The 20,588-nt window shown below is 37.8% G+C and overlaps 1 protein-coding gene across 3 annotated transcripts in view; it reads right to left on the reverse strand.

Moving 5' to 3' along the window:
* The window catches only part of SUSD1 (sushi domain containing 1), a 49,317-nt gene that overhangs the window by 18,300 nt on the left and 10,429 nt on the right, over positions 1-20,588 (reverse strand). For 2 of the 3 annotated variants that reach the window (XM_063180844.1, XM_063180845.1), the window contains exons 3-11: positions 18,986-19,141; positions 18,188-18,340; positions 16,681-16,857; positions 15,072-15,251; positions 12,937-13,116; positions 7,406-7,500; positions 5,631-5,820; positions 4,550-4,644; positions 3,289-3,475 (exon numbers count right to left, since the gene is read on the reverse strand). In XM_063180844.1, the coding sequence (XP_063036914.1) occupies positions 3,289-3,475; positions 4,550-4,644; positions 5,631-5,820; positions 7,406-7,500; positions 12,937-13,116; positions 15,072-15,251; positions 16,681-16,857; positions 18,188-18,340; positions 18,986-19,141 (1,413 nt within the window). Of the gene's footprint in view, positions 1-368; positions 1,292-3,288; positions 3,476-4,549; positions 4,645-5,630; positions 5,821-7,405; positions 7,501-12,936; positions 13,117-15,071; positions 15,252-16,680; positions 16,858-18,187; positions 18,341-18,985; positions 19,142-20,588 lie in introns of those variants that run through there. The other variant, XM_063180846.1, reaches the window with a different exon arrangement.

Genomic DNA, 20,588 nt, shown 5'->3' on the forward strand with positions numbered 1-20,588 from the left:
ATTTAACCTTATAAGAATTATTTTACAAGAAGGAAATGTAATTAGTTACTCAGGGACAAAAGTTCTATTTCTAGTGTCCAGAAACACTTTTGGTCTTACTATGTCTTAAGTCCTAGTGGTGTGTTCTAAAGCAAAAAACAGCTAACCAGACTCTGTAAACATATACGCATTCATGAACTCCCAAAACACCGGTTTTCATAAAGAAACTACCCACAGCAAAGCTCAAAACCAGATTGAAATATCAATAGAATTCTAATGTGGCTGAACTAAAAAAATTACTCTTATTCAGAACATTAGCAATGAAAGTAAAATAGACCTAGCTCCTTATTTATTATTTTGTTTTTTAAACACTTTAAAAAATGGTTACAAAATGGTTCAATCATCTTCATTTCATATGTAAAAACAGGTAGTGAAATTAAGAACAATGCCTCTCTTGAGCATGCTTTATTAAAGGAAATTCCAAAAGGAAAATTAACAGAGCCATGTGTAAGTAGTATATTCACAAGTATGCCCACAAGACACTCCTTTCCTTCTCTGGAAAGGGACACGAGATTCCTTGCTTAAAAGACAATCTTGCTACCATCCTTTTACAGCTACAATATAATTACTGCCTAATAATTTTTGATAATTGACTCAATTTACTATTTCCAGTAGACAAGTGGTGAGAGCTTCCTTAAAATAATTTAAGACAACATAAAAGACTGTGCAAGATGCCTGTTACAATGGTCCGTGAAGCATGTGCTAGACTGCATTGACCATCGACAAGCTGACAGGCAAAACCAACTTTGTGCTCAGCACCAAACTAATTTTTTAGAAGATGATACTTGACAGGGATAAAAACAGGCTTTTAGGTCCAAGTTCTTGTTTTTTTTTTCTTTAGAAATAATATGGATATGACATATCCTCATTCAGGATGAATATGGGCATAGATATAGATATTCAGGATATAGAAATAACTTTCATTACAGGCATTCACAAATCTTGGTTTTTTGAAAAAATACCCACTTATTGCTAGGATTTACATACTTATTGTGTTCTGCAACAGTCTAAAAATTTACACAATCAGTATCCTTGTCAGGAAATTAGGTCTGTAAGGCAGTGATCATCCAATTGTCTGGGACATGTCTCTTCACACTATTCATAACTCCACAGTTAAGATTTTCCAAACTCTCAAAATATAGAAGGTTTGCAAAACTCGAGGAGACACAACATCTGGATTTGCTCCCAGCTGTGGCTACAGACCAAGTAATCATGTACCTCTTCAAGGATGGCATATGAAAGCTCAAACAACCTATGAGAACATAATCGGTAAAACACTTTTGTAAAAGTCTCAGTTTCCCTAGAGCTTCTGTGCTTAAGGCATACCTTGCATTTCTACAATACCATTTAGCTGGAAAAGCAGCAGACCTAATAAAGCCACTTTTCAGAATTAATTTGGCAGATAAATTGAGATCATTCCATCCACCATGGAAAATGCATACATGATTACAAAATGACTGAACAAATTAAGATAAAAATAATAGTGAAAATAGTTTAAATTATAGTTTAAATTATAGTTTTTATATAAATTAAGCTGCTTGTATAGGTAATACAATTCCAAGACATAAGACACATAAGTCAAAACAGCACTGCCAGAAGAACTATTTCAGCTGGATCCTTTTCATCTTAAATGAGATAACAACACAACTAATCCTATTTAAATTCCATTATTTGGCAAGTTTTTCCACAAGATAATTATTGGCTTTTTAATTTTCTGCAATTTCTGGAAAAACTTAAAAAAATAGATACTTTTATGTTTTTTCAGTAGAAGTCAGAAAATAAGAAATGTTTTCACACCAAGTTTTTGATAAGGACTCCTAATATGATAGAGCAACGCCCATCTTTTATAGCCGATTGAGTAAGATAACTATCAGGTATAAATGGGCTTGTAGTAAAATCTCCTTTCAAAATGGAAATAATCAAACTTTTATGCAAAGACCTTTCCTGGGGCTGTGCATATGCATTTGTTAAGCACTAGCTCAGCAGAGAGGAAAATATGCCAGCTGCCAAGACACAAATACCATTTCACACAGCACCTGCTGCAAAGTGTTCTCTAGAGCTCTGCTGAGTAAGTGACCTGATGCAATCCTGCAGAATTCGGGAAATACCACATGACAACAGAGTAAAAAGCCTTTCTTTTTCTCTGAGTATGTATTCAAAAATTACCACTATCAACAAAATTCTGAGATATTTTACTAGCTTTTTAAACAAAGACACATGTACTCAGGGGCACTACTTTTGAGTGACAATTAGGGAACTAGTGAAAAGGAATTACCAAATCAATACTGTAATTTCATTAAAAAAAAAAAAAAAGAAACAAATAGGTCATTGTATATCTTAAACAGCAGTTTTAAGAAACAAGAGATGTTTTACCTTTCATGAAGCTTTAAACCATCAGGTTTACTATTGAAAATGCATCAAAACTATCAATTTCAAAATGCAAATCTCCAGCTCTTCCTAAGCAGTGAGAAGAGAATTGATTCCATCTAGTGGCTGAACAGTTACAGACACTCAGAGACCTTTCATGTTCCTTACCTATTATAATTTGTGTCTCTGACAGGAAGAGAGACACCATCATCAAACACTGCACTGCACTTCGTCTAATACAGAGATTCTGACAGTACAGGGATGGTGAAAACTGTTCTAAACAAATCAAGACCCATAAGATTCTTCTCATCACAGCATTTTAGTGACATACAACTTGCTAAATTGTGAACCCGAGGCTCTTCCTTCAGAAGCTAGTTTGCTCAAATGTCTTTTATGTTTTGTACTCTGCCAATTAGAGGCACAAGTATCTGCATGAGGTACTTGCAGATTCCTGTACTCTAGTTTGGATTCTTGCAGACTTCAGTGGTATTTGTTTCTGTTGTCATAAATACCAACACAAAGTGCATTTGAGTTATTAACTCCACTGTGGGGAGAAGTTTTTCTTTAAAAAAAGCCTTAGCCTCTAAAAGGGTGAGGAATTTAACTCAGCTGTATTAGATACTAGTCCTGTGTCCAATCCACCAAACTATCTTTTTCGATGTCTCAAAATGACACATTAACATCTACACCTCAATTTTTCTCCCCCTTCTGGCTCTGAACTCTACAAAACCCATGAAAACAAACAATGGACAGTTTTGAGCATGAAAAGAATACTTTGGCAACCCACCATACAACAGTGAGATCAACAATGCAGATTCACTTGAGTCTCTTATGCCCACTAGGTGCTTTTGTAATTATATAAAATAAATGGCAAGAACCTACCTGTAATTTGTGTTGTCATAGAAACAAGCAGTGAAAAATTCAAAGCTACCATGGAAATATTAATAGAGTAATTGGTGCCTGGTTGCAAGTCTAAACAAACTTCAGGAGCTTGCTTGTGTGTGGAAAGTTCGAAGGTCATTTCATGAAAGAAGTTCTTCTGATACCAACGCTGGCCTTGCACATGAAACTGTAACCAAACAATCACAGCATGAAAATTGAAATGTTATAATACAATACATGCAATCAGCCATCTCATGCTCTTAATTAGAAGAAACAGCAGAAGAGAGCACTGTTTATGATGTGTCAAAACTGTAGGCATTGATAGTTACTCAAATTCTAATCCTTCCAAAAGTTGATTCCTCTTGATCAGATCTGATATTTTCCTGGTTCTTTCACTTTTCCTCCTAGTCTATCCTCTTTTTTATTAATTTCCCCAAGACCATATTTTCTGCTGACATATAGGCTTCCACTAACGGCTCACTTTCATTGAAGTATACCCTCCTGGTGAATTTAAAAAGTAAGCTCATGTGAGCACCTCTCCAGTTACACCCTGAGGATCAAGACAAAATCAAGTTATTTTGACCTATGTCAAAATGCCAGCTACATTCTGGGATCTGTCTACAGACACCTATATTTCCAGTGAAATTCAGGCTCATGGGTTCTTTTTTTTGTTTCAGTAGGATTTCCTGTTTTATTGTTGATGACTGAAATGATCATGAAGTCAATAACTTAAAGCCTCTCCTGATCAAATGATTTTTCTAAAATGAAAAGAAAAATGCTTGCTGGATATGAATTGTGCATTAATTTTCCTTTAAATAGATCCTATGCCTTCAGATAATCTCTTACTGTCTCCTGGCACAGAGAAACTTGAGACAACAGCAGGTGGTCGGGAGTCCTGGCAGAAGTAGTTCATGTACAAATTCCCCACTGGGATAAGGGCAGACTGAAGGCATACCACAAGGCAAAGGGAACTGACTCAGTGGAACCGGAATAGAGTCGTGTGAGTTGTTTGCCTGAACATGGCAAAATTAAAAGTATAGATAAGGAGAGTAAATTAAGAGTTAAGTGTGGGAAAAATGATCAAGAAACAGGGGACTACAAGAGAGCATGGTGTTTCTTTGGCTGCTATGCAAGATTATTCTTTGGGGTTTTACGAGACATTATTATGATAAGGAACACTGCTAGCAGTATGTGTTTGAAAAATTAGCTTTTTGATTGATAAAAATTGCTTTCTAGATTCAAAATACAAATTGTCACTTACTGAGTATTTGTCTTCCACATCAGTTCCCCTGACATTTCTCCTCCATTTCAAGCAGGTATCATTAAAAATTAATACATTATTGAAAGCTTCCTTTACTGTAGAGACAATTAAAAAAGAGATCAACTCAGAAAACTCTACCTCCTTCAGCTTATTGAATATGAGCAGCTGAGAAGAAAAATTTTTTTAAAGTTTTAAATTTCATTCTTTTCTGAGACAGAGGGGTAGGCTATCATTTCTTTTTGAATGAACAAACAGGATAAATAAAGCATGATCTTTTTTATAGAGAAATCGGCTTTTGGGGAAACCCAAGCATGCTATTTAGGAAATCTAACACATGATTTACTTGTCCAGGCCTAGGAGGTTATAATGACAGAAAGATCAAGGGTTCAGGCCTCCTGATTTAAATAAAATTATCACAGAACAATTTGTCATAGTTGATGCCCTTTGGGAAAAAGCATGTGAGCAAAAGCATTTTTGTGGATTCCAAAAGCAATTATTTCTCAAGGTCTGTCTCACCAGAATTAGTATATCAGAAGACAAGCCTAAAGGCTCTATGACTAAAACACTACAGAAATCCACTGTTAGAACATGACTTCTGTACAGCTACTGATAACTGCCAGAGCCTGTTAATCACTGGTAAACACAGGAACATTGTCTGTAATGCTCATACCACTTTGATTAGCATCACACAGCCAAGCAACAGGGAACTCTACTACAGAGAGAGAATCATATTTCAAGGCAAAAATTAGAAACCAGTAGGCATTGTACCATGGACCAAAATTCTGTACCAATCCTGCCTCAGTCAGAAGGCAAGTCCTGAAAAAGCAAATTTGCAGAATCTTTCAGAAGGGCACTCTCTGCCCCTGGTCTCCTTGCTCATAGAGTCAATGGCCAAGTGAGTAGAAAGAAAAACATCTTGGAAAAAAGAGGATATTGACAGTGGCTACATGCATGTAGCCAGCATAAAGAATTATGAAGTCTAGGAAACAGTTCCTTTTCCTGTCTGTTAAGACTCAGATCAGTGAACTCTGCAGCACAGTAAGTTCTTTTATAAGCACATGGAATACAAAACACAACCTACCCTTTGTCTGAATTGCTACTGTAACTGAGACAGTGATGTTTGCAGAAGAAATGGTAGTTATATTCACTACGTAGTTACTTCCAGAGTCCAGATCTAAACACACCTTTGGATTATCTTCACTTGTACTGATGTTAAATATCACATCTTCTGAGAATATCTTCTCATCCAATCTTTGGCCCAATATATGAAACTATTGAAACAAAGACAGTAATGCAATTTGTTGACTCTCCGAAATTCAGAATATTACCTTATTTCGTCCTATTGGTTCTTAAAGGGAACACAGGATTACATCTGGTTTAGAGAATCAGTTCAAGGAAAATATATATTTTGACTAGCCATGGAATGTCTTAACAAACTAGATCTTTAGTTCTTCTGTCTGTTAAAATTATTAATATTATTTCATATATTTCTACAAGAGATAGAAGGAATCTATAATTGAATTTAATCCAATCTATTAGGAACCTAATCTACTGCGGACCCTACAAAGATCTCCAACTGAAATAGTAATGTGTAAGCAAATATTGTTTCTTGTTTACAGCACAAAGACAGAAAGTACATCTACTTGTTACTTTCTTTCCCTTTTGCTAGTTATTCCCCCGTGCCCCACAGAAGCAATAGTAAGACAAAACGCTAAAAAACAGTAGACAAGCTTGTCTAAGATTGTCCCAGCGTAGTGAGAAAGAAATCTGTTGCTTGTATGACATGAAGGGACAGACAAAGCTCACCTTCTCTGGCTATTCTGAAGTGTCTTTCAGATGACAGAATTCAGGAAAAGCATGTGAAGAGAGCACATTATACCAGAGACCCACAGCTTGCCAGTTACCATTGGCTACATAAAAAATAGTTTCGACCTGTTAGGGGAACTGGGAAGCTGTGTTTTCCATCTCAGCAGTGCTCAATAAAAGTACACAAACTAAAAATACTTTGGTTATAACATAGGAGGAGAAAGATGGGTTGTTTTCAAAAATTATTACCCAACCTTGAAATGTTTTCCACATTAATGTACTTACCCTGGACCCTAAATAATCCTTTTTATTTTTTTCCTTAGTTGTAGATACTAAAAAAAAGGGAAAAAAACCAAAAAACACAAATACAAACAAAACCCCCTTTCTTGGGATGTTATTGTGAAATCATGGAAAGTCTTATCATGTTGTTTTGGCTTTCAATAACACTGATCGAATTTTTGTTTCTGGAAATTTTTGCCTTAAGCTTTATTCTTATGCTCATGTAGATTTTAAAAAAGAAAAAAAAAAGTCCTTACAAAAGTTGTTTTCAATTTCCAAGAAAAACGGTTCTAAAATGTTCAGATATACATCAGTTGAAACTTTTGAGCAAGGCACACTATTTTGATATACCTTGCATTTTTAAAACATGTTATATCCAGTATCTGCAAGTGAGACACAGTTCAGTTGAGAAGCTTGTCAAAGACAGGGACAGAGCCCAAGTGCTGCACTGTTTTCTGTGGCAACGTGAGCTTGAGCTTTTCAACGGAACTTCACTAAAACATAAACTTATGCAATAACCTCTTAAAGATTCAAACAGGCATTTAGGTGATTTACGGGAATGACACCCTGAACCCTGAGTTTTTCACCTACCTTTAGGACAGGAATTTTCTTCTTTCTTGACACAGCTAGTCACCTCCAGGAGTTCCACTGGGAAGATTGAGACAAACTGCCTCACCAACAAAACCCACAACACAAATATCCAATGCTGAATCAGCAGATATAACCACAACACAGTTACTCCCAATCTCAAATACTTCCATTGTTACTTACTGTGTATGTTTCCTGCACTCCCATTCTTCCACTTTTCCTTTGCCACCTCACACATGTTTCATTGAAAATGGATAAATTACTAAATAATTCCTCCTCTGTGACCAAAAGCATGAACACAGAAAGAAAATAATTACTTCTCATGCATAGCTTATGTTTGGAGCAATTGCTTATTTCTTACTTTTTCTGTGGTTTGGTCTTTTTTTTGCTGTGTTTCTTTTGTCCAAACAGGAAAAAGCCAAAGAAGGTAAGCACATGCTAGGTAGAAAGCTTTCTCTTAACTGTGTTGGCTCCTAAACTTAAAATAACAGGCTAACTGAAGAAGCATGTCCTGAGCTAAAGACTGTGAACTCTTTAAACATACAGCCAGCATTACATAAACTGACCCAAGGAACTTTTAAGAAAGCTTCTGTGTTAGACTGGAAAAGAGTTTATTTGTAGCTGAATCAAAGTTTTGGTTCATTATTGACTCGAGTTGCTTTTTAAAAGGTCTTGGCATTTTTTTTCTTGTTGTAGAATAAATAAAATTAAATAACACAGCAGAAAACTTTTCCAAACAAACACTAGATTAAAACAATGGAGCCCACAGAACCAAGCATGTAGGAAATACAGCTCTAGCTACCAGAGATACATCCCTCAACACACAGCTGTTAATTTGTACACTTTATAGAAGATCAGGCTTTCTCAGAGACAAAGCACAGCTAGGAAGGTCAGCTCATCCACACTTTTTTTCAGCAGCTCTCTCACTGCTGTCATTAGACACAGTGCAGTTGCTCTTACATGATGAGATACCATTCTCACATAGCTAAGAGCTAAGCTCCTGGTCACAACTCAGATCGACAGCGAGCATACCGACTCCTTTCCTTCACCAGCCTTCAAATTTTCATTCCTTTCTCCCACCACCATATTCTCTTGTTACATTCACTATATGACCAAGGTCATACAAACCCAACCTCATACAGAATCTAAGCCGAAAAACACTTACTAGCTGCTGAAAAAATGAAAGGTATTTATAGGATAGCATTGGTAGATACTTCAGGGAATATTCACAAAATAGTTAGTGAATTGTTCTGATGTTAAAGCAAGCACAGGTCAGGGCACTCTTGCCTTGCATATAAACTTCATTACTATCTCACAGGGGACCTCTTGTAGCATGTGGATATCAAGCTGGCACTAAAATAAATCAGGACATTAAGAGTTTCTAGCATTTCTAGCATTCCATACTTAGGCAGATATTTAGAACTACAATGTAACTGTTAATGTATTTTGCAGCACTTTTTTTTCCTGATTATTAGAACTGCCATAAAACTGTTTTCTAACATTATCTCCCTCTCCATATATTCAACAAATACATGCCTCATTCACTAGAACAGTTCATCTCCCAACTAATTTTAACTCCCCCATTCCACATTCATTGTATTTGGAAATGCTGTTGAAAGCTTTCATGTTTCCAGGACAGAAGAAAGAAATTAATCTGTGCGTCCTCTAAAACAAGTTTCTTATAAATAGCTGTGCAATTGACTCTATTTAAGGGCTGCTTATTGTTATTGTTATCTGTTTTGCAGTACTGCCCCAAACTCTGCAGTCTAAGGCTTCTGTACCAAAACAAAGCAAAAGATTATGTTCAGTTGTTGCATTCTTTAAACAAGACACAGTTTTATTAAAAGAGTGGATAGCAAGAAGGACACGGAGACAGAGGGAAAATGTTTCCATATCCATGAGATCTGAATTAAAATGCATAACAAGGAGGCAGGAGGGAACAAGAGAGGGAGTAATCTACAAGACTTCTTGGCAAGAAAATCTGCAACTTGACTTATGAATTTATATAATACAGCTAAAAAAAAAAGGAAAATAAAGCAGAAAACAATAAAAGGGATTGCACTGAATATTTAGGCAAGGAAAGAAATCTTTACAGTGGCCTCCTTGGAAGGAAGAAGGCAGAACTAGTAGCTTTTTTTTTTCTGTAAACACATCAACTTTTTTTGTTATGCTTTCTGAACTTTGAGGACAAGTCCACGGGGCAATGACCATAAATTCACAGAATAGCTAGCAGATCTTTTCTCAAAAGTTTCCACTTTAAATGGATGTGAATGAAAGAGCATGAAAACCTCTGCAGAGCAATTACCACAACAAAGTCTACAGCTTTCTGAGGAGACTGATTTTTCTCCTTTACTCTTACTGATCACACAATCTTTGTTTGGACAACCAAATATAAAGAAAGGCCCTGGTTTAACATTAATCCCAGCAGCATAAACAGTCTCTCCAATAAACAGCACAAAGACTTCTCTGAAAAAAACATTTTGCAACTAGAGGGAGACAGGTTTCTTGAAACATAACAGTGGCAGTGGCTTACAGAGATTGGGAACTCACTTTGTGAAACACACAGTAGCAGACAGTAGCAGACAGTAGCATCCAGGTCTGAAATGCATCTAAACTCACAAATAAACTGGGAGAGCAAAGACCCTGCATTTGCCTATATCTCAGCACTATACATTTAAACTTATGATTAACCAAGACAAGTGAAGTTCACTGCTACCCCACTGATCTTCAGGTGACCTTCACAACCTTTTCTCATCCCAAAAGAAAGGGTCCTAGAAACAACATGCAAATAAATACCTGGAGAACCAGAGGTGAAAGGTGAAAAGTCCTTCAGGAGTCAAAGAGAGAAAGGCAGATTTAGGAGAGGATAGAGAGATGCAAATAGCACCTGGCTGTTGGCAGCCAGGAAAGACAGGTGTTAGTAAACACAACACAAATGGTAGAATGCAGAAAAAAGCAAAGTATTTCAACAGCACCAGTGAATGTTGGAGGGGGAGAAATTACATCAAGAAATTCAAAGATACCAGCTTTTTTACCAGAAAGCAGACAGAGTCAGCTCCACTCTGACATTTATCTTCAAGTAGCTAAAAGAGAATCCACACATGCAAGTTCATTTCCAGAGTTCTTCCTACCTATCCCCATGCATAGAAGCAATTTAGTGGAAAGAAAAACCCCAGGTATTAGATTTCTTTGTATATTTTTGCCTGTTCAATTCTGTATCAATATCTTTGCCCTGAAATCCTGAGGTGAAAGGAGTCTGTGCCCCCACAACCCCATACCTCAATTCTGTAAGTGATGAACAATGTTGCAAATGCCATCTGCTACTAACCAAACATATTTTTGCAATTAAATAAATGAAAAAATCTCAAAGACAGGTGCCAAGAGGGTGGTGCCAAACTCTTTTCAGTGGTTCCCAGAGACAGAATGATGAGCAATGTCCATAAACTAAAACACAAGAAGGTTCACCTGAACATAAGGGAAAACTTCTTTACACTGAGGGTGGCAGAGCACTGGAAGGGGCTGCTCAGGGAAGCATGAAGACATTCCAAACCCACTTGGATGTGTTCCTGCGTCACCTGCTCTAGGCAACCCTGCCCTAGCAGGGAGATTGGACTGGATGATATCCAGAGGCCCTTCCAACAATAACGGTTCTGAGATTCTGGGAAACCAAGCACTTCTACTCCACAGGGAAAGAAGTTCTGTGAGGACCAGACACACAAGATGTGTAGGTTCACATGATGAGCACACTAGACAACAGGTATTTTAATCGCTGGTCTGTTCTCAGCACTTCAATCACCTCATTTCATGTGTATAAATGAGAGGTTGGTAAAAATTCCAATCCAGCTTACTACTGCCTTACCTTACTGATGGCTTAATCCAATCAGCATCACAAATAAAATTAACTTTGCAATTAAAAAGTTTAATTAATTAAATGTAAAATTAATATTTTTAGCATTTAAACTAGCTACTTAGAAAAGTACTATTACACACACACACACACATATATATTTACCATGTATCCAAACAGACAATGCACCAAACAATGCAAATAAAAGGCATGCATAACAATCACTTTTTAAGAAATGAAGAAATTAATTGTCAAAGAGAATTTCCTGCAGATGTTCTGTTAACTGCCTCATTTCTAATGGAATTTTTCAGGCAGGATAAAAGACAATTGGTTTTCCAATGCCTATCATGAATTAGTTTGGAATGGAACATACTTTCTCTGATTTTAATGGGTGTTACTGTTACATGCCATTAAGAGCACGTAAATGTCAAAGGCATTCCTGCACAAGCAGAAATTTTATTTAATTTTAAAGCAATTTGTTAACTCTAGTGAATATGAAAAATGTAGAAGTCAAGAAGATGGAAGATTTGTAACAATTTTCTGTTGACTAATTTTTTTTAAAGAAGTCTAGACTAGTTAGGCTATTTTTGTAACTCTTCTTTGCCACTCTATTTGATAATAACTGACTTTTCTGGCTCTCTGATCCAGCAGCTAGGGCTGGAATCTGGCAAAGCTCTTGCTGAAATCCATGGTAATCCTGTGAGTGCAGTCTGCAGGTTCGGGCCCTTCAAAACTTCACAGCGCTCAAGACAACTCTTGGCACTTCAAAGACTGACAGACCTGACTAACTCAGTCACTTTACACAATGCTGGCTTCAAAATCAATTCACAAAATACACTCATGTGAGTTTCCCGAATGAAATATGAATCGTGACTTCTAACAACAGCAGTTCCATTTTCACTTGGACACTTTAACAGCTGAGAGAACTGCTTTTCTGCATACTCGTTTTACTTGATGTCACATGTTTTACATTCACCAGAGATGCTCAAGAGGTCAAGTGAGGGAAGAGAGGCCTCATGCAGTAACTTTGTACAAAGTTAAGTGGCAGCAGGCAAGGACACATTTCTAGTCATTTTGAAAACTTTGAAACATGAAGATGTTTCAAAGCTAAATGAACACCATCTTCTGCAAAAGACATCACTGCTAGAGATAGAAAGTGATAGACTACTCCTTTTTAGGACACAGGAGAACATTAATGAGCACAACAGTAACAGTCCAAAACATCTGCTTGTTGTTGCTGTTAATAAAATGTCAGTACGTCCTGTTTCCAAGCACACAGTATGACAACACCTTTATTACACATTTCCCTTGTCAGAACTCATTCTTTAATAAGAAAATAATTCTGAAATGAAATTCAGAAAACTAGATGTAGGCTGGAAAGGCAACCATGAACAAATTTTGTTTTGATCATTACGAGAAAACAAAAAACAAAATAAACAATGAGGGAGAGAGAGAGATAAAGTGCTTCAAATTAAATTGCCAGTATTTTCACTGGAGTGCTTTTTACAGTATTAGAGTAACATGAAAATATTGTTAAAGGCCTTCTGCCCCTCTGGTGACACTCCATGGGCTTCTGAAGCTGAAGGCAATTGTATGAGGCAACAAAACTCCAGTAGCATTAGTCAATTTCTGTTTGAGAAAAAAAGCAAGACAGCTATAGAAGATCTGTGGCATCCAGTAGAAGTTGCTGTATTGTAAACACTCTCTTCTGTGACCTCTCCATCCAAAAGTACCACCACATTCCCTACATCATAAATCAGAAAGGGGTTTCTTGCCCTCATTCTTCCTCCGGCTCCTAACTTCAGAACAGGAGTGACAAACTAATTAAATTGCAATATAAATAGCAACTTTCTATGGTAATACTTACCTTTGCACACGTATGTAATATTCTCCCATGACTGATCTATTGTGCATTCTGAAAAATTCCTGTCTCCATTGAAATAATATCCTTCTTTGCAGTGGTAGTACACTCTGCTCCACAGAGTGGTAGAGTTGTCCCAGGTCATTGTCGTGTGTGGAATCAGCAAAGGTTTGCCACAGTCTATTTCTAGAACAGAGAAAAGCAGGAAAACAAAACATTTAAATGAAAACAGGCAAGACATATCGAAGTCCTAAAGATGGAGGGATGAACTGTCCCAGCAGGTTATGCTTTGTTTTTTCCACTTCTTAGAGATTCCTAGAAGTCAGGGAGGTCATCAGATCCCAAAATTTTGTGGCTGGAGACCTTCTAGCAGGCTGAGATATTTATCCTACAAGATGACCCATAAAATAAAAGAAAGTGTCCTGATTAGAAATGGAGAGCAAGGATCTTTAAGCAAATTTTTGTGAACAAGTCTATCTTCCCACAACACTCTCTTAACCTCCACAAGCTATTTATTCCTTTATTTTACCTACCATTAGTAAAGTAGATATTAAAAAACACACTTGGTCCTAGGAGTGTCGTGAAAGAACAGCATCAAGAAGGTTATGTTCCTTTGTCAGTGGATTTAATTCAAATTTTGAAAAGAGATGCTGCTATAGACAAGATGAATGACCAATTCTGGGGGAAAATTTGATAGATTATGCAAACCACTTCACAGATAATTAGGAAGCTGGGATAATGAACTAATAATTTAATTCATTTGCTCTGGTTTTGGGGGCTGAATAATAGAACAGGGAAGAAAAGGAATAAAAAGTGAAGATCAAATAGATGGAACAGTATTATTTAGGGTAAAATCTGCTTTTCAATTCACAATGAACGTTATACCTCAATAAAAGATTCTACATCACTTCAGTTATAAGAAGCAAACACTGTAAGAATTAAAATCTTACCCTCATTAAAGCTCATATGGAGCAAAAAAGTTCTTTTAAAACCATTCAATCATTTTAAGTGATTCTGAAATTCTATTAAAAACAAAAGGAAAGCAAAGAAGTAAAAGCCAAAGCTTATAGAAACATGATATGTACAACATTTAAAGGAACATTTAAACTTATGTATTTCAATGGATAATACATCTACCATCATGACTATCTTCCTTTTCATACACCAGTGAGTATGAATCTATCTACTATAAATCATGAGAATAAGCCTTGGAATAACTAATGGAAGCATGTGCTTAACTCATGGAAGGACAGTATGTGATGAGACAGAAAAATTCCTCCTGTTCCAGCTACCTGCCCACGGCCATTCTGTAAGCAGACTGAAATGCAGAAGCACATTCTTGTGTAACACTGCAAACCTTCTCCTCAGACTGATGACACAGAATAAGAATATTAAAGGCCATTCTAAAAGTGGAGAGTGGTTATAACATACACATGGAGCATTAAAAAAAATTACTACATTTGATTGCAATAAACCGAAAGCTTGATCCAGTATCAAGCTGAAAAGATATTGCTTAACCAACAAGTAGAAAAGTGAAGCTGTGAAAACTGACTAAAGAGTGTAATTATTCTAAGGTCTCCTAATGAAGAATATGAGCCCAGGTTAAAAAAAAAACAAACCTGAAGAGTTTTTTTTAAATGTATCGTTGTGTTCCATCTTATTGAGGAACTCTTTAGACTACATTCCTCCAAATCATGGCACTGTAAGAGACCCGACTCATCTCAAAAGGCAACAGCATGTATCAGCAATCATAATTTGCAACTGGAAACTGTCCAAATGCAGGAATTTTGAAGGTATGTTAATAACTAATAGCAGTTTAATTTCTGATAGTGGCTTCAACTGCTATCAGAAAAGTAGAGTGGATATTGAACTGGAAAAACATCAGCAATTTAGGCTACATTTTCATCTCATGGTAATTCCATTGGGATTATGTTCTTGGAATGTTAACTTTCAACAATTTATTGCAACTTCATTAGCAACACAAAAAAAACCACCCTGTTCAATATATGGTTTTTATTTTGTGACAACTTTCTATGCCAGAAGACTGTGTAAACTGAATGCCCAAAGAGGATGACTGATATTTATTACAGTGATTTAAACAGTATCTATGCTAAAAAAACCAGAAGGCAGGCTTCATTTACCTTTGCAGACCAAATCAGGGCCATCCCACTGTCCTCTGGCATTGCAGACTGCAGTGCCACTGCCACCTGCCATCAGGTACCCATGATCACAACCATAGGTGACTTCACTTCTGTATGTGGTCCCACTCACAGATGTTGGACGTGCATTCAACACAAAAGGTGGAGCCCCACAGTCCACACCTGAGGAGATGAAGGAAGAGGAAGACAGATCTAGTCAACCAGCAGGAGCAATGACAGCTGTACTCACATAACTATTTCTTCATCTTTACTAGCCAACCCTCTTCTCCTGTAGTAATGCAATATTTCCTCAGGTCCTCTGCAATATTCCCACTATGCCTGACAGTGCTGTAGCTACTCCAAACTTCTACTTCCAAATAAAAGGATGCTTTTCTGTCTTTCTCTCAGAATAGCATGCTAAATCTGTGACTCCCTCCTCAGTCTAGCTGAGAATCTTTAGACTCTCCTGCTTTTACAAACCTGATTACATTGGGTAAGGTAGTTCTTTACCATTCACAATGAGCAACACTCAAAGGAAGGCCAATGAATATCAACAACTCACAAGAATTACATTCCACAATCTTTCTCTAGGAACCTCTTGAGACTCTGGGCACTTCCTTCTTGTTTTCAAATTCATCATCCTTTGTTTTTTGGGGGTGTGAAAGTGTTACTTGCATTGTTTTAAAATTGTTTTATCTTTTCTTTCTTATGAATTTCTAGTGATAGTTAATATTTTGCTTTTCCCAGCCACACTGTTTTAGCACCCTTATTTTAATTCACTTCCCATAAATGTTACATTTCTATCCATTCTTGGAGAAAAAAAAAAAAAAAAAAAAGAGACAGAGGAAGGGAAAGAATTGGAAACAAGGAGGACTGTTTCAGAGAAAGAATGAACTCTCCTCACTAAGTGACAATTTCCAGGATGACAATTCTCCCCTACAGAATTGCTATCGCAGTGTGTATTCTGTTAGTTAGCACTTCAAGTATCATGTAACTAACACAAAGCCTTTCTAACTACTCATGGGAACGCAAAAAGAATCCTGCACCCATAAACAGTAATATTGCCAGAGAATGGATGATTAGAACACCAAAGCAAGTACATGTTTTAAAGACAGTCACAGGAAACTTAACTCTTCAGAGATGTGGAAGTGTTTGCTCATGCACAAATGTTCTTAAAATTATGAAGACTACCCAGAGATGAGGATTGCTATTATGCCCTCTTTTGCACCTACAGCAAACCTTCAGAAAAAAGTTCACAAGGTGTCAGGAAAATTGATGCTTTCATAAGAGGTCAGTGACACCTTTCAACTCTGGAGCCTTTCCCATGAAATGCTAAAGAAATCTAGTTGTTTTCTAGGCCTCAGCCTACAGGCAGGAGGACACACTGCAGTGTCTGTAAAAATGCAGGGACTAGCATAAAAAATGTCACTACACTAAAGAAAAAGGCAAACAATAACATGTCCTTTAATTTTCTTCTTTTTCTGCAAATAACCAGATCTTGAAAAAACATTTCCTTCAGATTGTGGAAATAGTCTACTATCTTCACAAACACACTCCCCATGCATGAACCCCCTTACTGAAGAATTTAAGAAAGATGTAAGACTCTTTTCACCTTTACAGCTTAAAGAGGCAGGTTCCCAAGTTTCATTTGCAGTGCAGTACGAGAACTTTCCTTCATTGCTGTAAAACCCTTCTTGACACTCATAATGAACTGCACTTCCTGGTAGCAAGCTGTAGTTCCCCACAATGTAGCCATGCTTCATTTCAGGAGGGGAACCACATCCGATTTCTGCAAAGAGACTGGGTTGAAAGATCTCACAGTACATAAATCACAACATTGACTGCTTTAAAATCAGCTAAACTAGATAGTCACATCCCAAAATACACCTGATCTGATGAGTCTGAGGGCTTACCAAAGAGGTACAATAATAGATTTGAAGAATTGTCCTGGCCACAACTGGAGGAACACAGGGAAGCAGTTATTGAGCTACATTTTTACTAACATACAACTGGAGCCACTCACAACACCGAAGATGAGACACTGCAATGTGATGGTGCTTTGCATGGGCCAGTCTCGTTACAGCCATGGCTGAATGATACTTCAACATCAACAGGAAAATTTCAGGCCCCAAAGCACAGCCTTATTTCCCTGTGCATGGGAAAAGTGAAGCACTCTGCAGCAGATAAATTGAAATGTTCTGCCCCTCAAATCCTTCATCTCATTGAAACAGCCTGCATACAAAAGCTCCACTCCTCAGCACATCTGCTTGGACAGGGCTCCCTTGTGCAACTCTGCAAGAAACACAATCGGTACAGACACTCTACTTCACCACAGAATATGGAGGGGCCAGTCAGTGAGATAAGAAGCAGGATTATCAGCAGTTCTGGCAAACCAAGCGGAGCACTCCAGTCAGAAAAAGTGAGCAATTACAGGCTGTGAGATGTGTTGAAGGTTCTGGCAATAATTCAGAAATAAAAGCTGAGTATAATCTAGGCAGCTCCTTCCACCTGGGATGCCTGTGTTCACTATATACTAGGATATCCACAGCTTACACTGCTAGCAGTTTGCATCTGTGAAAACTGACACTAAAGACACACTTTCAAATTGGAAACTTGATTCTGGTTTTTTTTTTTTTTTGTTATGGCAACATAACCTGAATTGTTTATTTATGCAGGAGGCACAGTACGTAATAAATAGCTAAACTGTTATTTTATTATTCCTGTTCCCTAGGCTTTTTTCATTCATCCAACCTCTCTTATCAGCTATTCAGTCTGTCTTCTCTTCCCCTTTATGGGGTGTGAATACATAAACAACTGGATTACAACACACTTCCTTTCTACTCAGAAACGAACTACATTACTTTCATAACATCATCAAGCTTCTCTGACCCTGCACATCTAAAGCACTGCCGAGAACCTGTAGGAATATCTGGTGTTTACTCTGGGATCCTGACATCACTGGAACAAACTGAATACAAGAAGGAAAAAAAACAACCTATGGCAAGCAAAGTCCAGAGAAAGGGTTTCTGCCTGGAGAAGCACAGGCCAGAACAGGCTCTACGCTATGGTGCAACACGTGATTTTATCTGCTAGCAAAAAGAGCATCCAAAGACTCTCACCTTTGCATGAAAATATGTTTCCATCTTGACGAAAGGAACGTTCTCCAGTTTCTAATTTATAACCATCATTGCAGTAACACATATAGCTTCCTTCAGTATTCACACATCTTGCATTGTGACCACACAGCCCAGACTCCTCACATTCATCAATATCTAAAAATTCAGAGAAAAGTAAATGCACTTCATAATAGGGGGTTTTGTTTTAATTAATTAATAAAGGGCCCAAGCTTAACTCTTCCTTGAAGAGTTCTACACAGCTTCTCACAGCTCTTCTAGGAAAACAAAGGAGCTTATCTTTGTCTCATCTTCAAGTATCTGGAAAGAGGACTGTTGCAATTTTGTCACTAGATATCTTTAGAATTACTGCTGGTTTACTTGACAAATAGTTTCCAATGTTATATGCTGTTCAAACAATTCCAGAAAAATCCTGTATCTGGACATCTCTTAGTTGGTTACAACAGTTCATCACTAACAAGAAGCTGGTTAATATTCTACACCAAACACAAAAGTTGCAATGTGGGAAATTTTAAGTATCATCCTATTTCATTAATCAAGCTGTTGCTGCTTCTTCTGAAAATACCATTGTTTGAATGAGATTGCAAAGTAATGATTTGTAACACAACAGAGTTCAAAATGGAACGATTTCATAGCTGTTAGGAACCTGGATGTCAAACAAGCACATTAACAACAGCGGTTCTCTGATATAGTGTCAGAAAATAAGTTCTACAGTGATAGAAAAGAAAAAAAAATTTGTGCAGTTCTGGATTTGTCAAGCTCAGGATTCTTTGTGATATCCACCTGTACAGTTTGTGCCATCATTGGGAATAAATGTCTTGTTGTTGTTGGAGGCTCGGTATCCATCAAGGCAAACACAGTAAAAACTTCCATGTGTATTATGGCACAGGGTATGATTTCCACAGATCTTGCTGGCTCCAATCTGGCATTCATCTTTATCTGTCAGTACATTCAAAAAACATCAGAGAGAAATTAAGAAAAATTGGGTGACTTCCCTTCCTCACTCATGCTCAAGTAACCAGACTTCTCCTTACTGATTTCCTTTATAAATTATTTGGGATGTAAACACTGCTAGTAAGCTGGAGAACAACAGAAACTTTTGTCCCTGGATGAAAATGTGAATGCAGTTTTGTGACACAGCTTAAGTTATCTAAGAGCTGCTGAAACCAGAGGGTGCTACTCTATCCTTCCACTCTTCCTTGTGGTGTACATTCCATACAGCACCTCATGGAACACCTGGGTGGGGGCAATCCCAATCCCCCTACAGTCTGGGTAGAGCATGGATCAGGAGTAGCCTTGCTGAGGACTTGGGGGTGCTGGGTGAGAGGCTGGGCATGACCCAGCCATGGGCACTCCCAGCCCAGAGAGCCAAACGTGTCCTGGGCTGCATCCAGAGCAGCGTGGGCAGCAGGGCAGGGAGGGGATTCTGCTCCTCTGCTCTGCTCTGGGGAGAGCCCACCTGGAACCTGCATCCAGCTCTGAGGTGCCCATTGCCCAGCTGGGGCAAGTCCAATGGAGGCCATGAAGATACCCATGGGCTGGAGCACCTCTTCCACAAGAAAAGGCTGAAGGGGTTGAGGGGTGCTCAGGCTAGAACAGAGAAGGTCTGAGGAGCCCTTATTATGGCCTTCCAGTACCTAAAGACTACTTTCAAGAAAGCTGGAGAGGCACTTTGGACAACATCCTGTAGTTCTAGGACAAAGGAGAACTGCTTTAAACTGAAAGAGGATGGATTTAGATTTGGCACTTTGAAGAAATCCGTCATTGTAAGGGTAGCGAGGCACTGGAACAGGTTGCCAGAGAAGTTGTGGATACCCCAATGCCCCATCCCTGAAAGTGTTCAAGGCCAGCTTGAACAGAGCTCTGAGCAACTTGGGACTTGTGGAAGCTGTCCCTGGTCACAGCAAAGGGGTTGGAACTGTGTAATTTGTAACATCCCTTCCAAACTGAAGCATTCCATAGTTCTATGGCTTTCCTGCAATGAATACCTGACCTCTGTGCAGGATCCAGCAGCTGTCAGTGCTTTGTGAAAGAAGGGTAAGAGACATTGGTGGCAGAAGATCATCATTGGTGAAGGGCCACCCCCTTCAAGCACTGGTAAGACACAGTCTTTGTCATTATCCTTTGATTCACGTATTGATATGAGATAGTCTTACAAGGACATTATCAGCCTGGTATGTTGTTCATTAAAATGTTGCTAATGTTGCCATGAGTAAAATTAGTTACACTAAATTACAGTAACAAAATGCTAAACAGCACTTCTGAATATGTACAAGCCTTTTGGGGAGGAAAAACAATCCAAATATATTTCATGGGAGATTATTCCAGGAAACGACAAAGTTTTTAGCACACTTTGAAGAATTCATTAAAATTACTTGAGAAGGAG

Source organism: Melospiza melodia, chromosome Z (genome assembly GCF_035770615.1).
Source record: "Melospiza melodia melodia isolate bMelMel2 chromosome Z, bMelMel2.pri, whole genome shotgun sequence".
In the NCBI taxonomy this organism is placed as follows: domain Eukaryota; kingdom Metazoa; phylum Chordata; class Aves; order Passeriformes; family Passerellidae; genus Melospiza; species Melospiza melodia.